General features: G+C 28.8%; 1 protein-coding gene across 1 annotated transcript; it reads right to left on the bottom strand.

The window, feature by feature from the left end:
• Positions 1 to 5,399: 5,399 nt before the first annotated feature.
• On the bottom strand, positions 5,400 to 7,593 carry LOC146884904 (PKS-NRPS hybrid synthetase cheA-like; the record flags this gene model as incomplete). The annotated part of the gene is made up of 4 exons (XM_085676069.1): positions 7,527 to 7,593; positions 7,373 to 7,485; positions 7,210 to 7,275; positions 5,400 to 6,593 (listed from the first exon to the last, which is right to left on the bottom strand). Coding segments are annotated over exons 1-4 (1,440 nt in total), but the record flags the coding sequence as incomplete, so codon positions are not given.
• Between the last annotated feature and the right edge of the window lie 11,864 nt (positions 7,594 to 19,457).

The raw sequence follows: 19,457 nt of genomic DNA, 5'->3' as shown, positions 1-19,457 counted from the left end.
ATCAAATTTAAAATCTCTGTATATATATGCTGATCGAGATAATTAATTATTTCAACTGAATCCGTTCCTCGTGGGTTCGACACTCTTACTTCAAATCATTATACTACAGTTGACTTTTGGTACGCTTGCCAAGAGATTCAACACATGGCCCAATTATCATCACATCCTCTGTACGGGGGCTTCTCCCTGCACCTCCAATAAACTCTCCTGTACCCCCAAAACCTTCTTTATTTCCAACGTTGCCCCTGCTTAAAAAAAAAGTTATTGTGTCTGTTTTCTCAATTTACTGCGTACCCCCCAAATACCCCTGCACCCCTCACACCCCTCACCACACTGCACCCCCAAAACCCCTCTACCCGCACCCCAATAAAAAAAAGCAGATTCTCTCCCTCTCCCTCTGCACGCTGCACACACTGCACACACTCTTGAGAATCTTTGACCTACCTCCCCACCCCCACAAAGCTTCCTTCTCCCCTTCTCCCCCACTGCACCCCACAAAGCATCCTTCTCCCCTACTCCCCTTCTCCCCCACTGCACCCCACAAAGCATCCTTCTCCCCCACTGCACCGATTCATTCTCCCTCTTCTCCAACAAATCATTGTCGCCGCCACGCCATCCTTTTCTCCTTTTCTCCTCCACACACCATTCTTCTCCCCACCGTCGGCAACCACCTTTGATCCTTTCCCGCGGCTTCTCATTTGCAGGTAAGTCATACTCGTTTTTTGTTTTTTAAAATTATACAGTGTATATTTTTATTTGAATGCATGTGTATATTTTTATTTGAATTGATTTTATATGTAGGTTTTTACATGTTGTTAAATCTGGAACGGTGGGTTGGGTTGATTAGTGGTGTGCGTTGGAGAGGAAGGGTGTGGTGTTTTTATTTTTTTTAAGGAAACGGATTGCGGAATCCGTTTCCCCATTTTTCAATTTTTTTTTTCAAAACGGATTCTGGAATCCGTTTTTATTTAATTTTTTTTTTTGGAAACGGATTGTGTAATCCGTTTCCTTTTTTTTTTTTACAAAACGGATTTTGGAATCCGTTTCGTTATTTTTTTTTTTTTTTGAAACGGATTGTGTAATCCTTTTCAATTTTTTTTTTTAAAAAAATGGATTTTGGAATCCGTTTGACGTTTATTTTTTATTTTTTTTTTGAAACGGATTGTGTAATCCGTTTCAATTTTTTTTTAAAAAAAAAACGGATTTTGGAATCCGTTTGACATTTATTTTTTTTTATTTTTTTTGAAACGGATTGTGTAATCCGTTTCAATTTTTTTTTTAAAAAAAAACAGATTTTGGAATCCGTTTCACGTTTATTTTTTTTTTTTTCAAAATCCGTTTCTGTTTGTTTTTTTTATGCGTTTAATGTTTTTTATATAAAAATTCGTTTGATGAAATTGAACGTGCACTTGTGTTTGTATGAGGAAAAGAAAATAAGGAAAGATGAGTGCGAGTATTTATTCTTTTTTATTTATTAATTTGTATTTTATTTTATTACAGATATGGTTAGGACCAGAGGAAATATATCTAGACGTGGTTCAAATGATGCACCCGAGAGTTCCACACAGGGTGCTGCACGAAAGAGACCGACAACATCGGCTCGTAGAAGGGGTCAGCATGAGGCTAATGTTGTTGAGGATGACATTGTTGAGAATGAGGTTCCTGACGTTCCTCGGGAGGACGACCAGGTCATTGATAACGATGGTGGAGGATTTCCTGGTGGGCCGTATGATACATCTTTATTGACGCAGTACCAGGATCATGTTGCACGCATGATATGGGATGGTCAGGTGAGTAAGAAGTTTTTATATAGGTTTAATTTTTTGTTGTTGTTAAGTATTTTTATTGTTGTTTGTTTCTTCTGTTAGGATCGAGCTGTGAAAGTGGTCTCCCATATTAAAAAAGTTAAGAAATTAGGACGTCCTCACCCTGCTGTTGCACCTTTTGTGTTAGCTTCGGGATTATCGTCTTTGTGCGACATTTTATATGAATATATCGACCTTGGGTTAGTATTGGGTTTCGTGGAGAGATGGCATCTCGAGACTAATACTTTTCATTTACCCATTGGGGAGATGACCATCACTTTGGATGACGTATCGTCACTTCTCCATGTTTCCATCAGTGGAAACTTTTGCTCGACTGAGAATCTTGAATATGAAGATTCTGTTCAGATTTTGACGACACTTCTTGGTGTTGACCGGGCCATGGCATGTGTGGAGCTGAATCAAAGTCGGGGTGCACAGGTCCGACTGAGCTGGCTGAGGGACTTGTATGACAACTGTTGTGAAAACGAGCAATGGGAGTTTGCTGCACGTGCATATCTTTTGCATCTTGTAGGGTGCACGATATTTGCTAACAAAAGCGCCACCTATGTTCGTACACATTATCTGGAGCTATTTAGAGATCTCTCCACATGTCGTACATATGGTTGGGGAGTTGCTGCTCTTGTCCACTTATATGAGCAGCTAGGAGATGCCAACTTTGCAAATACAAAGCAATTAGCTGGATATCTACCTCTTCTGCAGGTACCCATTTATATAACATTTTATTCTTTATTTCACTTGTTTTTAGTTTTATATGACAATGGTTAAATGAAATATTATTTGATACAGGCTTGGATATACGAGCACTTCCCTACATTGGGAAGGAAGCAAGTACGGGATACATATGTGGAGACTGAACCCCGTGCTCTACGTTATGTCACTGGACGCGCCATTTCCGCTATAGCTGATGTTAGAGTCCAGTTGGATGGCTTGACATATGATGGGATGATTTGGAACCCATATGTAGCACACAGAGCTGCACGACAACTGGTAACACATAGCATGTTTTCTGGCTTCCTGAGGGTTGGGACCGTCGTACAACGTCATTTGCCGGAGCGTGTGTTGCGACAATTTGGCTTCATCCAGCCTATTCCACGACCGCCTAGTTCGGTTCCCATGATGGACTTTGAGGCTATTGATGATCAGTGGAAAAAGCACGAGCAGTTTGTTGTACATCAAGTGGTCCAAGCACCAGCTCCCTTTTCATGTTCGGATGGATATTTGCAGTGGTTTAGGAGAGTCTCCCATCCATACATTTTACGTGGAGCTGAGGCTGACCGACCTAGCCTTGTGCTTGTGCCCCGACTTCGTCGGAATTTGCCAGATGACATAACAGTTCAGAGGACGTCACCGTCATCATCTTCCAGTGGTTTATTGGTATGTCACACATTTAGTTGTTCATATTATTAGTAACTATTAATATTTGACATTAACTTGTTATTATGACAGGGTCTCGTGAAACGCATTGTAGGTGGTCTTCAGCGGATGATAGACTGTAGAGATGTTACTGAGGGCACAGTTGCCTGGGATCGCACTCATGAGTTATTGCAGATGGCTCAAGATGGACTTGAAGAGGAAGAGACTAGAGGAGGACGTAGAGTTCGAGGTCGACGACCATCTACGTCTGGATAGTCGATTTATTTGTATTTGATGTTAGAGTTGACATTTGTATTGGATTTTATGTTAAGATATTTCATCTATATATGGTATTTTATATTAAGTTATTTAATGTTAGCAATGAGGCCAAAATATATATGTCCCTTGGCCAAAGGAGTTAGAATTTTATATATTGGTAAAATAATTACAAACTACAACAGTGAAATACTTAAATACAATAAACAAATATCAGTCTTCCATGAGATCTACATAACTACGATCCACTATGTGTAAATCTAGGAATGCTTGCATCCTATCTCTATAAAATGATGTCCACCCTTTTGCCTTTGGGTAACAATTGCTAGATGATATGATATCCACTGTCGGTAATGGACAGCCTTCTTGTAGACGAACCTGTAAATACGCAATTAGTCAATAGAGAAATAAAGTTATTTATAAAAATAATATATATATATATATATATATATATATATATATAAACATATATACCTGAACAAAATGAGAATTGTAAACATGTCCGATACAAATTAGTCGATGTTGACTTTGCGAAGTAGGTGGGGATGTACGAAGTGGGAATATAGTCAAATTCTGAATTGATGACAAGCACACGAGGATTACATTATACCGATTAGCAATCGCATACCCCATGTCTGGTATAGTCATCCACTTGTCTCGATTAGCCTGTATATAATTAATTAGATTATAATAAAACAAAATCATAAAAAACTTGTAATACATAAATTTCAACAGTGGTGTATAGAAGTTATACCCCTGATGGTGATTGAACTAGCAAAGACTTTCTCAGTTCTTCCAGACGATCATAGCCTCCAACTAACGTTGCATATTCATCTCGCCATTGGCTAAGTTCTTTGTATAGATCATGTCTGATTAGAGGCCACGACTCCTCACCCATACCCAACAATGCAGCAATGCATCTATATCCACAATGACCGTCCGCCACAACATCGACAACATCGAGTATATATGGATGAAAAACAGGATTGAACTGTTCTAGCATGGGTATTACTTTCTCTTCAATTACACGTTTGCTCTTCACCTTGTTTTCTGTTTTTGCAACAAATGTGTCTTGTCTTGAGGACTCTTTGAAGGCGTCCACATGCTCAAAATAGGAGGGATCACGTTTGGTTGACTTCTTTGATCTATGACTCTTAGCTGCACCTTTCGTCTTAACTTTACTCGGTGGTGGTAACATCGATGTCATGGAAGGGCTAACTATGTCAAGTAATTTATGTTTTATGGTCACTTTTCCTGCAATATTAACTTCTTTGAAAAGATTAAGCAGTAGATCAACCTCCCTCTGAATAGATAATTGCCCTTCAGATTGTGAAGACGAGACATTGGAGAAGCTCAACCTAGTCCACATGACATGAATTTCTTGGAGAGGAATAATCCCAGGATCATATCGTGCTAATTCACACGCACATGGTAGACCATAAGTTTGTCTGAGAATGCAGCCACAACGACTACTATCGAATCCAATCTTCTTTACTCTTTCCAATTCTGGAGCAAGGAGTTCTAAGGCACATCTAGAAATATTACCCACTAATCTTCTATAACTCAATGCCTTGTAAGAGTCATTGATCAGATTTATACTTCTTTCAAAAGATGCCTTAATTTCGTTGTGTTGCAAGATAATAACGTTGTGAATTCCATCCCAACACGAACAAAGGTCTCCCATACTACTTCCAAGAACTTTCTTCAGACTCCAGTGAGCAGACTCAACCCTAGTACAATTTATACAAGGAAATCATATAAACCATTAATAAAAAAAAAATTAATTAATAGCAAAATACAAACATACCTGTTTGATGTTGTATTCCCCAAATGCATAACTTTATTCGTCCATGCCTTCATAAAGAATTTCTTATAAGGAATGATCCACGAGTCGTTAACATATTCAAAGAATACAGGTCATGGCTGGCTAACAAGCTCAAGACGATGAACACACTCGTTGAACTTTAATTCATCTTCACAGTCCATGACATTCTCCCAGGCTTGAAGTACAACATCCCATGCGTCAACAGAATTTACTAACATTTTGCACTTTGCCTGCACATTTTTTTGAATGTGGAAACGGCATAGAAGATGATAACACTGAGGGAACACCATGCCAACAGCATTCATTAGAGCAAGATCCCTATCAGTTACAATGACTTGTGGACCACCCTCGGACGTCATAAATAGACCTCTTAGCCTTTCAAGAGCCCAAATGAAATTATTTTTCTTTTCACTAGATAAAAATGCAAAAGCGGCCGAGAAAGTTAATCCCGTTGAGGTCACACCAACAATCTCAAGTAATGGCAACCGATATTTGTTGGTTTTATAGGTACTATCCATTAAGAACACAATGTTGAATGAATTTAACAACTTCACAGCATCAGGATGGGTCCAGAACAAATCGCTTACCACATCAGATTCATCAAGACATCTACTAAAATGGATGTAGTGATCACGTTCCAACATCAACATTAACTGTTGTAACTCAGTTCTTGAACCTCTTATTGAACGTTTGTACCTATATCTCGCATTATACACTTGCTTCAGAGTTGTAACATTACAATCATCTTTTTCTTTCAAAGTGAGAAGTATATTTGCAGGTTTGACTTGACTTTTGGTCATATCAACAAGCAACGACTGTTCAGTAGACTTCAACCTACCCGCATAGGGGTGACCAACTAGAGTAGAAGAGACATCGTGATTATGGTAACCACATTTTACGTTCAACACCCATCCCTCCCCTTGAGAGATGGGTCTCCCTCTCAATCTAAAGGGACAATCACATTTTCTTGTCCCAGATAAACTGGGTTCTGCATCAGACTTGTATTTTCTATATTTTCCACCTCTTTCACAACCTAATAATACATGGGTCTTTCTTCCTGGTTGTCCATTGTATTTATCCGATCTTAGAATAATAACGACAAACCCAAGATTATAAGCAACCCCTCTAACCCATTTAATTAAATCTTCACGTGTTGAGAAAATATCATCGGTTGTAAAATGAGATGTATAATCTTGTTCGCAGATATCATGAACAAAATCAGAAAACTCTGACATGAGACTACAATTTTGTTGAGAATCCGCTTGAGAATCCAAGAAACTCAAATAACTAAATTCATGCTCTTCCATAATGAACTATAATAAAAAAAGAAATTTTAATAAGTAAATAACCCATCTAAATGCATAAAGAATGCAACACGTATCACAGAAAACGAGTGAATGCAACACGTATCAAAAATTGAAAACTAATTGCATGTTCATATTCAAAAATTGAAATCTAATTGCATGTTCATATTCATTGCATAATTTAAGTTAGAAAATTCACCAATCACACAGACTCACATTAAAAATTCACCAATAACACAATATACACACCAACACACAAAATCAAATTATGAAACGGAATACTATGAAACGAAATAGTTATTCCGTTTCACATCTTTAACACACGGATTATGTAATCCGTTTTAGAAAAACAAAATTTTGGTTTCTATTTCATGTTCAAGTGTGTGGACTTCAAGTGTATGATGTGTTGGACAAAACATCCATACAAATAAGGAGCGGAAATTTTAACCAAATAAGTTATTCAATTCTGATACATATGCAAGGATACAAAATCATAATTTATACGAAACGGAATACAGAATCCGTTTCATACAGTATGAAACGGATTCTGTATTCCGTTTCCCATACATTTTCAATTCCAAACAATCCTTCAAACAAATTCAATTTACAAAGTATGAAGGCTAACCTGACGGAAATACCACTTGGAGGAGCTAATGTAGTTACTTAGAAGAACTTCCTTCAAAGAATCAACCTTCAATCACAATAATAATCACAATAATGCACTCAGTGTGTGACAGAATGAACAAAACAATAATCAAATGCATGAATAAACAAACGAGGATACAAACCTCTTTCAGGGACCACCAACGAACGAAGACACGAGGGACCACTGCAGAGAATGAAGGGCTGAAGCACTGCAAAGGGCTGAAGCATGAGAGGGACCACTGCACAGAATGAAGGTCTGAAGAAGCACGAATGAAGGGATGAAGTACGTATACTAACGTTTTGGGGGTGCAGCGAGGTTGACGCAGTAAATGAAATTTACTGCGTCCGTACCACTTTCAACCATTCTCAACCATTCTCACAGAATATTAAATAAGGGCAGAAATGTAAATTTTGGGGATACAGGAGATTTGTTGGAGGTGCAGGGAGAAGGCCCCCTCTGTACTAGTTTGAGTTAGCAGTGACCCAATCAAATTTAGTGGAACAAAAGTAGCATGACTTTTACTTTACGCACCTCCATAATTTTTAAATTGATATATTACCCTTTTTAAACATAACTTTTAAGAATTTTTAAATGAGTTAATGCGATCATTTTATTTCTGTTTTTACTGCTAAAAGTAAGACAAGACGGGCTGATATGCTAAATAAAATGGGTCAAAAATCTTGACATGTCGTCGAAAACAGACTCATGATAAACTTTTTAAAATTTAATTTTTATTCATATATATTTTTAAAATAAATTTAATTATGTAAATATTTTCTAAGTTTTTAATTTATTAATTGATATTTCTAAAAATAAAAATAAGAATATGTATATTTTAAATTATTTTTTAAGTTATAATATTATTATATATTTTCATTCTGTAAATAATATAATACAAAAAAAAAATATTCTAACTTAAATTTTTTATTTTATTTAAAAAAAAAAAAAAAACAAGTTAACTCACTAGCCAGCTCCTCCCTTGCCTTTGGCAGGTTAGACAGGATTCACTAAAGCGAATTAGTAGGTCCAAAACACTAATTGGCCCATCAAATAAGACCCACTTTACTACACCAGCAGTGACTTGGCTTTCGAATGATTTGCTTCGTAAATCTTATGTAATGAGTTTATCGTAATTTTTAGAACATGATTTTCATAGCAGGATTTCTGGAATAAATTTTCCATAACACGTTAAATCTCTCTCGAACAAAACTTAAAAACCAAAATAATAAACCTCTCATGATACCTTTTAAAACGAATTTTCTAAAATAAACTTTCAAAATACATAACTTACATTCAAAAATATTTTTTTCACAATAAAATTTCTAGATCATAAATAACAACTTATAAAACGAACTCTTTAAAATGAGTTTTCTTTCTAAAATGGCATTTTTCTCTCTTCTTCTGTGTATTTTTCTTCCTTTCAGAAATGTATCGAAAACAGAAACGAGCGACTGCGACAGTGGTGACATGAAAACAATATTTTAATATTTTTTTATTAGTGTGGGATGAACTAAGAATAATAAGGGTAAGAAAAAAAAAAGCCTATTCACATATCCAAACGGGTGTTGGAAACAAACAAGGTAAAAAATCTTGGATGTTTTAAAATAAAAGTAAAAAATATTAATTTGATGTATATACGTTTGGCATTTTGTTTCGCATATCTGAAAGATTTAAAACTATTTACATCTACTTATGTCATAGTTTTGCATTTGTACTGATAAAGGCAGAAGATTAGATAGAATCGCTGTTATGAGTCAGCACGAATCTGGTAAGCCAATTGAAACACGAGGACAGTGTGAATGCGAGCGCCATATTATTGTATTATCTTTTTGGTTAAAAAAATTATGATATTTATTTTCATTTTCTTCTGTAAAACATGTAATTATTCGATGCCTTTATGACAAACTACGACTACTATATTACTCTTACTGCTATTTAATACACACAAGATATGTAACATTTTAGTATGGATGTTTAAAATTGCGATAATTAATATAAACTAGTTTTCGGAATTTAATATTTTTTTGAAATAAGGTAAGCCTCTGAAAATAAAATATTGGACAGCTTTCAATATTTTCTTTCTTAACCCACCAAATAATTAGTACTGGATAATTAACGCAATAATATTCTTCACTAAACCACAAGCCAGCGTGTGATGAACACGTTCCAACAACTCAACCTCGTCCACACATGTTACTATTTTTTTTTTTTTTTGACAATGTTCCGCTTGTGTTCTCTTTTTCGGCAGTACATGGAAACTTAGTAGAAACAAATTCTGGAAAAAAAAAAATCTTTCTATATAACAGGGATGAATATAGTTGGATCGGGTCATGTTAAGAAGGTAACGTGGGTTGACTCAACGTAGTCTATTGGTCTCATTAAGTTATTCTTATATAATCCACAAGGTTGTCTATTAAGCCACGTGTTGATTTATATTGTGTTATTTTGATAATTTAACTGTTTTCTTTTAATATTTTGTTAATAATTTAGGTTGTGTAAGTTATACTATTTAAATATTTTATACGAAAGAAAAAATAATTAATTTTACATGATTTATTTATTGTATATTTTACTGAATATGAGAAACTTCGTTTTAGGGGAAATTAAGTCAATCCAAAGTTATGAAATTAGATATTTATAATTTTTTGGGACCAACCCGCTTCTCCCCATTTTTTAGCTTATCATAAGAGAGACAGCGTTGGCATCCTCATATGTTTGAGAAAAAAAAACACACACACACTCAAACACATGAATTGGTTACCATATCGCACATCAAATTTGGTTCAATGCTACTTATTTTTAGGCTTAGTCTACATCAAGCCAACTCAGGAATGTTTAGATTTGAGTTAGGTCTCATACTATATAATAAAACGTACCAAAAACAGAACAAAAGGACAAGCTTGTGAGCATCGAAAATTTACCTTTAAATGTCAAAAGTGAAAAATAAAAAGGATTGAAAGAGAACAATTAATATGGCCATAAAGTATTTACTCATTAGCCTACTGATTTCATCTTCATCACCATCCTTTATTCTGTCCTTGTTTTTACAATTTTTTCTTTCTCCCTTGAATTTACAAAAGTCAAACCTCTTTATCTACAACGTTTTACAGTGTTTGCGAGTTGATTGGAAAAGCATTTGGCTCTCCAACAAATTACCAATACCAATAATAGAGTAGGCTCAGTTTTAGAAAACTTGGACTTTGAGTGCATTGGAACACTTTGGATATAAAAAGAACCAAAGACTTTCAGTGTAATTTTCTCAACCAGTGAAACTTCATCGTTCAATCAATTGTTTGAGTGTCAAACTCACTGTTCTTAACTTTTAAAACCTTCAACTTTCAAGTTCATTTTTTTCTCTTGTGTTTGTTTGACACATGCAAACTATGTGTTTCAAAATCTAGTTCAGCTCAATGTACTAATTCCGTGTCAATTCTAAGCTATATTCATTTTGGATTTCTTCTTTCGAGCTTTTTTTTTTTTCTTTTCTTTAGTTTTTTTTTTAATTTGTTGGTTGATGTTTGAATCATAAACATTAGGTAAATACACTATTGTTTATAAATAAATAAAAATCCGTAATTTAAAATAAAACAAAAATATATTTAATAAAAATACACCACTGAAAACAATTTCCTCCCTTCTTTATTCTTTCAAGATAGTGTGACCATCTATCAATTTGTCCCTCGAATAAAACAAAGTGACGTGAAAAATCTGTAACTCTATTTTTCTCCTTGTTTTCGGACGAGTTATGTTGCTGCGTTTCTCATCGTCTCATTAACGTAAAAAAGTTACGATATATAAACTCGAATTAATTTATTTAAAATTTTATAAAATAATTGTCCTTTGCGTAATCATTCAATTTTAAATTTAATTCAACCCTTTTAAATTTTATTTATAAGATAAAATTTGTGTATATCATTTTTTCTTTTGGAAATTAATCTAATTTTTAATCGACTTAATACTTTTTCATTTTCAAAGATATACATCTTAAATATTTTGAATATGAAACTAAATGGTAATAATGGTTCAATAATCACCTAATACATCATAAAATAATAAATTTAACAAACAATAAATCTTAATAAAATAGACTAATATTATATTAAATTGATCAAATCTCCTCGTATAAAACTTTAACAAAAGGAAAAAAATTATATGTGGATTTTGAAATTTTTACGCTTTTACAATAATTTTTAAAGAAATTATTAAATTCAAAGAAATAGATAAATCACATTTAAAAACACTTATAATAAAAACATGTCTTTTTTAAAACGTATATTTATCTTTTTTATATTTAAAAGGTTAGGTATTTTATTTAAAATTTATTTTTGAGTTTTGAGATTTTGTCATGAAAAAAACTAGTCTTTGAATATAATTTGAAGAAAAAAAATGTCTATAATATATTAAGGTCTTAAGTTTAAGTTTCCTTCTCAAGTCTCAAAATTTTCACAACTTTTCAAAATTATTTTAATATTAATCATTAATACAAAAAATTTAAAAAATTATTGTTTTCCTTAATTCAATAATAAAACACTTTTTTTGTAAACTTAAATTATCTTTATATAGAAAACTTAACTTTTAAATATATTCAAATTAATCTATTATTCACCAAAAAAAGACTAAATCTTAATCTAGTTAATAGTTTTGTGGACAAAAATTTAGTTTCTCGTCAAAATATATGCAAAGAAAACTCTCGAGAAACTTACACAATCTAAGAGTACTGAAAAATAAAACTGGACAGTAGAAACACATTTATAATTCTATAATTCTAATACACATCTAACAATAAAAAACAAGAACACAACTAGAAAGAAAAAACATACTAACAAAAAATGAGGATGAAAAAATTTGTTTACACGGATAATATGAGTGTCAAGAAATGTAATTTGCCAACAAATTTTATAAAGGCAAAGTTGTCCTTTAAAATTTTAAAAAAACTTTGATACAAAATAAGTGACATTTTCAAGATCTCTACAAAAAGTTAAGGTAATTTTTTTTATAATGCTAAATTTATGTATTTGTAACTAATAATTTCAAATATTAAAATATTGTTTGCTTTTATAATATAGGAGATGTGTTAAGTTAAAAGAGATGTTATAAAAAGGTTATCAAGTTAAAGAAATGAATTTCAATGTAGTATCAAATTGATGTTTTATTTTTTATTTAAAAAACAAATTTTAAATGTTTAACACTATTTTTTGTTGATTTTTATATTAATTTAATTTTTTGATGTTTAATTATATTTTAATTTTAGCAACATTAAAAGTATAGTTTTTTTTTTTTAACTTTGATGGGTTGAATACTAAATAAAAGTTAGTTGAACAACATTTAAGATCATTTTTGTTTTTTTAAATATAATAAAACTGATTATTAAGTCAGATTTGATTTATTATCACAGTTAATTATGAATTTTTACGATATTCAATACATATTAATTATCTTTAACTAGTGTATACCGATTAGCAAGATTCATAAAATATTTTTTTTGATATTTTTTTAAACATAATATTATAATTAATTTAATTGAAATATATCAATACTAAATAAATTTTGAAACTTTTTTTTAAATTGAAATATTATAACTAATTTAATAAAAAATATTGAGGCCTCTTTATTTGAAGTTGCAAAGAGTGTTTCATTTATTTTACTCTTACGTCGATTTTGAATTTGAAGCACGCCTTCAATTTTGAAAAAAAAGAAAAAATAAAAACCAAATTTATTTGTCTGCTAATTTATTTGAAAATTACTCATTTTTTGAATTTGTTTAGAAAAGTGGTCCAAAACAACGTAAAATGGCTTATTTGCGATCTGCGTTTGCAGAATAGGAGTCTCTTTTATCTTTCGTTTTAAAAATAGATAAATGTAGAGGATAAAGCAAGAAAGAGACAGTTTCCACGGTGCTACTACCTTAAATCGCGTACGTACACGTGCACTCCAATTTCTCTCTGCGACACGTGTCATTCTATTAGTGAGGAATCCGAGTGCCTTGGTTTCCACCAATCAGAAATGTGCAGTCAGATATTTTGATTGACATTCATACTTCCCTCCCTCCATCATCATCAAACGTCTTTATTCCCACCACTAATTTCACCATCCAAAACAAAACCCTATTTTTGTCTTTTCAGTATCCAAATAATCAAACCAACAGCAACGGTATCCATTTAAATTATTTTTTTATTCTCAGTTCAAAAACAATTTGATTTTTTCACCGATAGCCTGGGTAAAGTAATAAATATGTTATTACTTAATTCAATTAGTTAAATGTCACACATATTTAAATGTCATTACATAATCAAGTTTTAATTCTTAAAAAATATTTCAATACGTTTTTTTTAAAAAAAAAATTTATTAATATTTTAACTTTATTTATTATTTTTATTATTAAATTTTAATATAAATATCAATACTTAACTTTATAAATCAATTTAAATATTAATATTATTAATAACTTTTTTTAAAAATGATTATATATGTTTTGGTCCCTCAAGTTTCAGCCAAATTTAGAATTAGTCACTCATCAAAACTTTTGACCAATTTAGTCATTCATCTTCCAAAATGCGTGAATTTAGTCCTTTTAACCAATTTTTGTTAAGTTTATCTGATGTTTCAAGCGTATTTCATGATAGTATTTAAATTATTTACACTGTTTAACACATTTTTGCTTCAATGTTAATTTAAATACTATCATAAAATATGCTTGAAACGTCATATAAACTTAACAAAATTTGATTAAAATGACTAAATTCACGCATTTTGAAAGATGAAGGACTAAATTGGTATAAAGTTTTGATGAGGGACTAATTTCAAAATTCACAGTAATCTTGAGGGACCAAAAACATATTTAACCCTTTTAAAAAAAATTAATATATATTTTTAAGTTATAACTCAATTAACTTTTTTTTTAAATATAAATACGAAACTGGTACATCAAAAGAAACAAAGCGGGTACATCCTGCTAATTAATCAAATCTTATAACATACGATCTTTTATTGTGCTACTTGAAATATTAGATTAGGCTATAACTTTTCGTAGTCATGTCGCTCCTCTGCTTCCTTAATTTGTGTACTCACAGTTTTGATTAATCAGAATTTTCCTCCTATAAGGATAAATAAAATGAACTCGTTGATTTATAATATTTTAATGTTGACATTACTACAATTTTAATATGTAGTTTCTACTTCTTTTTCAATAATATTATTTCACATAATATAGTATTTTATTGATAAAAAAACTCCTTTAGTTATTACTACCCACTTTCATTTTCAACATATTTGATAAATGTGACAAGACATTAAAAAAAAAAATTATATAACTACCTAAAAACATGTTTGTATACAGACTAAACTTAATATTAAAACCCAGACAATTTTCTATGTAACGTTATATGAAATAGGTTATGTATTCACACTATAAAAAATATATTTTATTATCTATGATCAGTTAAAATAAATTGGTATTTTTTACAATAACATAAAAGTCATACTCGTTTTATTTTTTAACTGATAATGTAACTGATAATTTTCAAATATTTTAGATATTATATTTTTAATTATTGTGTTTTTATTTTTATTTTTCAGTATGTATAAATATTACTTTTTTTTAATTATACATCTCCATTTAATATATTTTTTTCTATTAATATAGTATCATAAATAATTTTTTCATAGTTATTTCAATAATATTTTTATCTTGAAAATTTATCTTTTTCTTTCAAATAAATTTATTATTAAAAATATTTTGTAATGTGTTATTGATTATTTAAGAATAGTTTCTAGTGATTTAATTGATTTTTCTGCATTCATATTAATAGTATTCTTAATTATATTCTTATCTTTAATACTTGTCTTTTTCTTTCAAATCAATTTATTATGAAAAAATCAGTTATGTCTATACTCAGTGTTTTTTATTTGATTTTAAATAGTTTGTAATGATCTCATGTAATTTATAACATATATTCTTTTCAATTTTTCAACATAATGAATTGTTTGATTAGATCCAATCTAATTTATTTAGAATGAATTAATAAACAATATCGATAAATGACTGTGTCAAAGAAATACCACCAACTTTCATGCTTCAATATTAAAACTAGATAAACATCATTGAAAAACATTTTAACATTTTAGAAACTGAGACAAAACAATTATGTTGCGTTATTCTGAAGAGAAATCTTATAAGCACATTCTTCTAAATATATACTGATTAAAATTATTAAAAACCACAAAATTTGCTAAGTTTTACCTCTTATTTAATAAATGTAGCATTTGTTACTCTTTAGTAATCTATAAATAATAAAAACCCTGCACCGAACAAGAAAGAGTATCCCCATTTTCTTAATATAATCTAAAAACTACAAATTGACTTAAACAAAATTAAAGTATATTTATTGAATTAACCAATACAATAAAGTCACTTATGATTTCCACCCATATAAGGAAAATAACAGAAGTTGAAAGGGTGAATATTTATCATTTCAGTCTCTTTCATACATAAATTTCAAAGAAAATAAAACAAGTTGAACGATAAATATTTATATTTTCGTTCTCTTTCATCAATGAATTTCAAGATAACATTAAATATTTTTTAAACTTTCAATAAATTATCCCCTCACATCATTAATACAACATCTCCAACTTTACAACCTCAAAAAAAATTATAACATTATTGTTGTAGCAAATATAATTTTTAAAAATTTAAATAAATATATTTTTGTTGTAAAATAAAAATCAACAAAAACTTTGATGAGTTTCGTATGAACCTCAAAAAAATTATTTATACTTTCAATTTTAATTTTATTTTAAGAACTCCAACAAATATGAATATTTATCGAAAAACTTCATTGAAGGATGTAAATGCAAGAATTAAAACAATAATTTTATTTACTAATAAAACAAGCATATTTAATACGTTTGTCAACTTTTTATAAGAAATACTTTTAAATTTTTTAATTTTGTTATGAAAAATATTTTGTAAAGAATTGTTATTATTTATTTTACAAAATATGTTGTATAAAATACTTTTTATATAAAATTTTATAATAAAAATATTTATGAATTTTATAATTTTGAAAAAATATCATCTAAAAAAATAATTCATGAATTAAAATTTTTAGAAAAAATAACAATAAATATTTTTTTATAAACTTTTTTAACAAATTTTTAAAAAAATGATGTATACAAAATTCAGTAGTGATTTTTAAGTCTTGATTATAAACAATTCTTATTTTAAGACATTTTTGACGTGATCGCACGTACAGATAAGAATAATTAATTTTGTTAAAGTTCTAAATAATACTGTTGCTATACTATATTTAATTTTATTATCAATAAAATTTAATTATTGAAAACACACATTTGTAATATTTAATAAAGAAAACAAAAAATGAACGTTTGATAAAGAAAATGTATAAAACGTTCCAAAAAAGATACTATCAATTTAGTTAGATTGTGCTACACATTGAATAATGTATTACGATATTTAAACGTAAGCGGTTCCATTCAATAAGTCAACACTGTTAATAAGCACAAAATACCATGATTAAAATATGTAATTTTTCTATTGTTATTTATAAATAAAGAGTATCAGTATCTAAAAACACTGGTTAAAGATATATAATATATTTTAAATTTTATGAAAATGGCATAATTATCAATAACATTAAATAATTTTGACTCAATTATCATAAATATAATTTCATTTTAAGTGATGGATAAAAAATTCAAAAATAAATACAATTTTAATTAATAATCTATTTGATATAAATCTATTAAAAGTTAAAAATTATTAAATAATAAATAACTATATTTTAATAAAATAAAAATTTTAAAATAATTTAATGTAAAAAATAATTATTTTGAAGGAGTGAAAAAAAGTATCTCTCTAATAATTTAAACATTTGAAATATACGATTTTTGGTTTTTGCACAAATTTATAATTTATAATCTTTGCACTTTGACATGAAATTCTTCAAAAATACTTATTGTTACTTTTCAAATTAATTTTCTTTTTTTACGTTTAATTCAATTTAAATTTTAACAAAATTAAAATATATTTTTTTTATTATTTAATTATATATATAATTTTTATAATTGTGTATCAAATAAATTATTATTATAGTTGTATTTATTTATGAATATTTTTGTCCTTTAAATAAAATAAAATTACATTTATGATAATGGAGTCAACATTTAGTTAAGGATTAAATATATTTTTGGTTCCTTAATTTTCAGTGAAAATTGAAAATAGTCTCTCTCCAAAACTTTAGACTAATTTCGTCCCTCAACTTTAGAAATACGTGTATTTAGTCCTTATAATCATATTTTTTCAAGTTCAGTTGATGTTTCAAATACGTTCTTCAGCTAATATTAAAGTGAAAAATGAGTTAAATAATGTAAACAATTTAAATACTATCGAGAAACACGTTTAAAATGTTAAATAAACTTGACAAATTTATTTAAAAAGGACTTAAATCTACCTAACTTTTAAAGAGGACAGACTAAATTGATTTAAAATTTAAAAAAAAGATAAATTTCAATTTTCACTCAAATTTAAGGATTACATATAAATTTAACCCTTTATTTAATATTACAATTAATTAAACACTTATTTAAAATTCGAAACATATTAATGAGCTTTATTCAATACTGAAACGCTTGTTAACATTATTAATAAATAAATCATAGATTATTATTATTATTATTATTATTATTATTATTATTATTATTATTATATTTTTATGTGAATAACTTGTGAAAATATTCGATTCCCAAAACAATGTTATTGTATATGTGTTTTTTATAAGTTAGATCTTTGGACTATTTTTTGTAAATGTACACACTTTTATTATAAATTTTAAAAGGTTCTAAGTAATGAAAATGATTTATAAAAATGTATTTTTTCTACTCTAAACCCTAAACACAAAGTAATAGTTAAATATAAATTTTGACCAATTTAGTTATTTATCTTTAAAAATGTGTGAATTTAGCCATTTTAACTAAATTTTGTTAAATTTATCTTACGTTTCAAACGTATTTTATGATAATATTTAAATTGTTTACACTATTTGACACATTTTCATTTCAATGTTAATTTAAATATTATCATAAAATACGTTTAAAATGTCAAATAAATATAACAAAATTTGGTAAAATGAATTAAATTCACGTATTTCCAGAAATGATAAATTAGTATAAAGTTTTAAAGAGAGACTAATTCTAAAATTCACTAAAACTTGAAGGAGAAAAAACATATTTAATCCACAAAGTGATTTAAGTAAAACTAAATAATATAGGAAAAAAAAAGTTCACACATATATTAACATTTACTACTTTCTAGTATTTTCTTAAAAAAATTATCCTAAAACAAAGAACATATAAAACCATATTAGTTAAATTTAGAAAATAAATAAAATATCATTAAATGAAATAAAAACAATTAAAACTTATTTATGTTTAAAAGAAGACAGAAACGTATTCTTTTAAACAAATGAGAAGATGGTATTACAATAAATACATTTACGACTTTTGCCTCATATAAAGAAAATAAAAAAGTTGAAGTACAAATATTTATTATGTCATTCTCTTTCGTCCATAGATTTAAAATAACATTAAATACATTTTTTTTAATTTTAAAACTTGAAGAATACTTAATCTCTTCAGTTATTCAATTCTTTTTTCTTTAAATTGAATAACTCTTAATTTCTTGAGTTACTTTTATCAATATGTGTTATTATTATTAAACATAACTTTTATTGTTAATAATTTAAGTATTAAAAAACTTGAATATCATATAAAAAAACACACATAAATTTATTATTTTTAATTTTAAATTGAATGTGATATCATGTGAATTGAATTCTCTTTAATTATATTATTTTCATTAAAAAGATAACTCATCAATTATTCATTAAAATTTCTTAATTATTTTATAAATTGAGACTTAATTAAGGTCTTAGGTGAATAACCTATGCCAATATTTAATACCTAAATTTTGATAATTTTTGAAATAGTATTTTTAAAATGAGTTTAAAATAAAAAAAAATAAAAAAATGATAAATCACTTATAAAATAGAAAAAAAAGGAAAGGTTGAGTTTACGGTGGGTCATTATATAATTACATCTTCCGTTTTCAATGGTTTCGTCGTCCCTGGCACCAGTTCCACTTAGCCCTCAATTGAAATTACTGTTCTACCCTCTGCCCCACCTGCTTCTTCCAGCATCCAACGACCAGA

This window comes from Vigna unguiculata, chromosome 7, assembly GCF_037176805.1.
Source record: "Vigna unguiculata cultivar grain cowpea cultivar isolate G323 ecotype 2 chromosome 7, ASM3717680v1, whole genome shotgun sequence".
NCBI classification, from domain to species: domain Eukaryota; kingdom Viridiplantae; phylum Streptophyta; class Magnoliopsida; order Fabales; family Fabaceae; genus Vigna; species Vigna unguiculata.
Note: the sequence above shows the minus strand (reverse complement) of the source record. Positions and strands in the feature narration are given on the sequence as shown.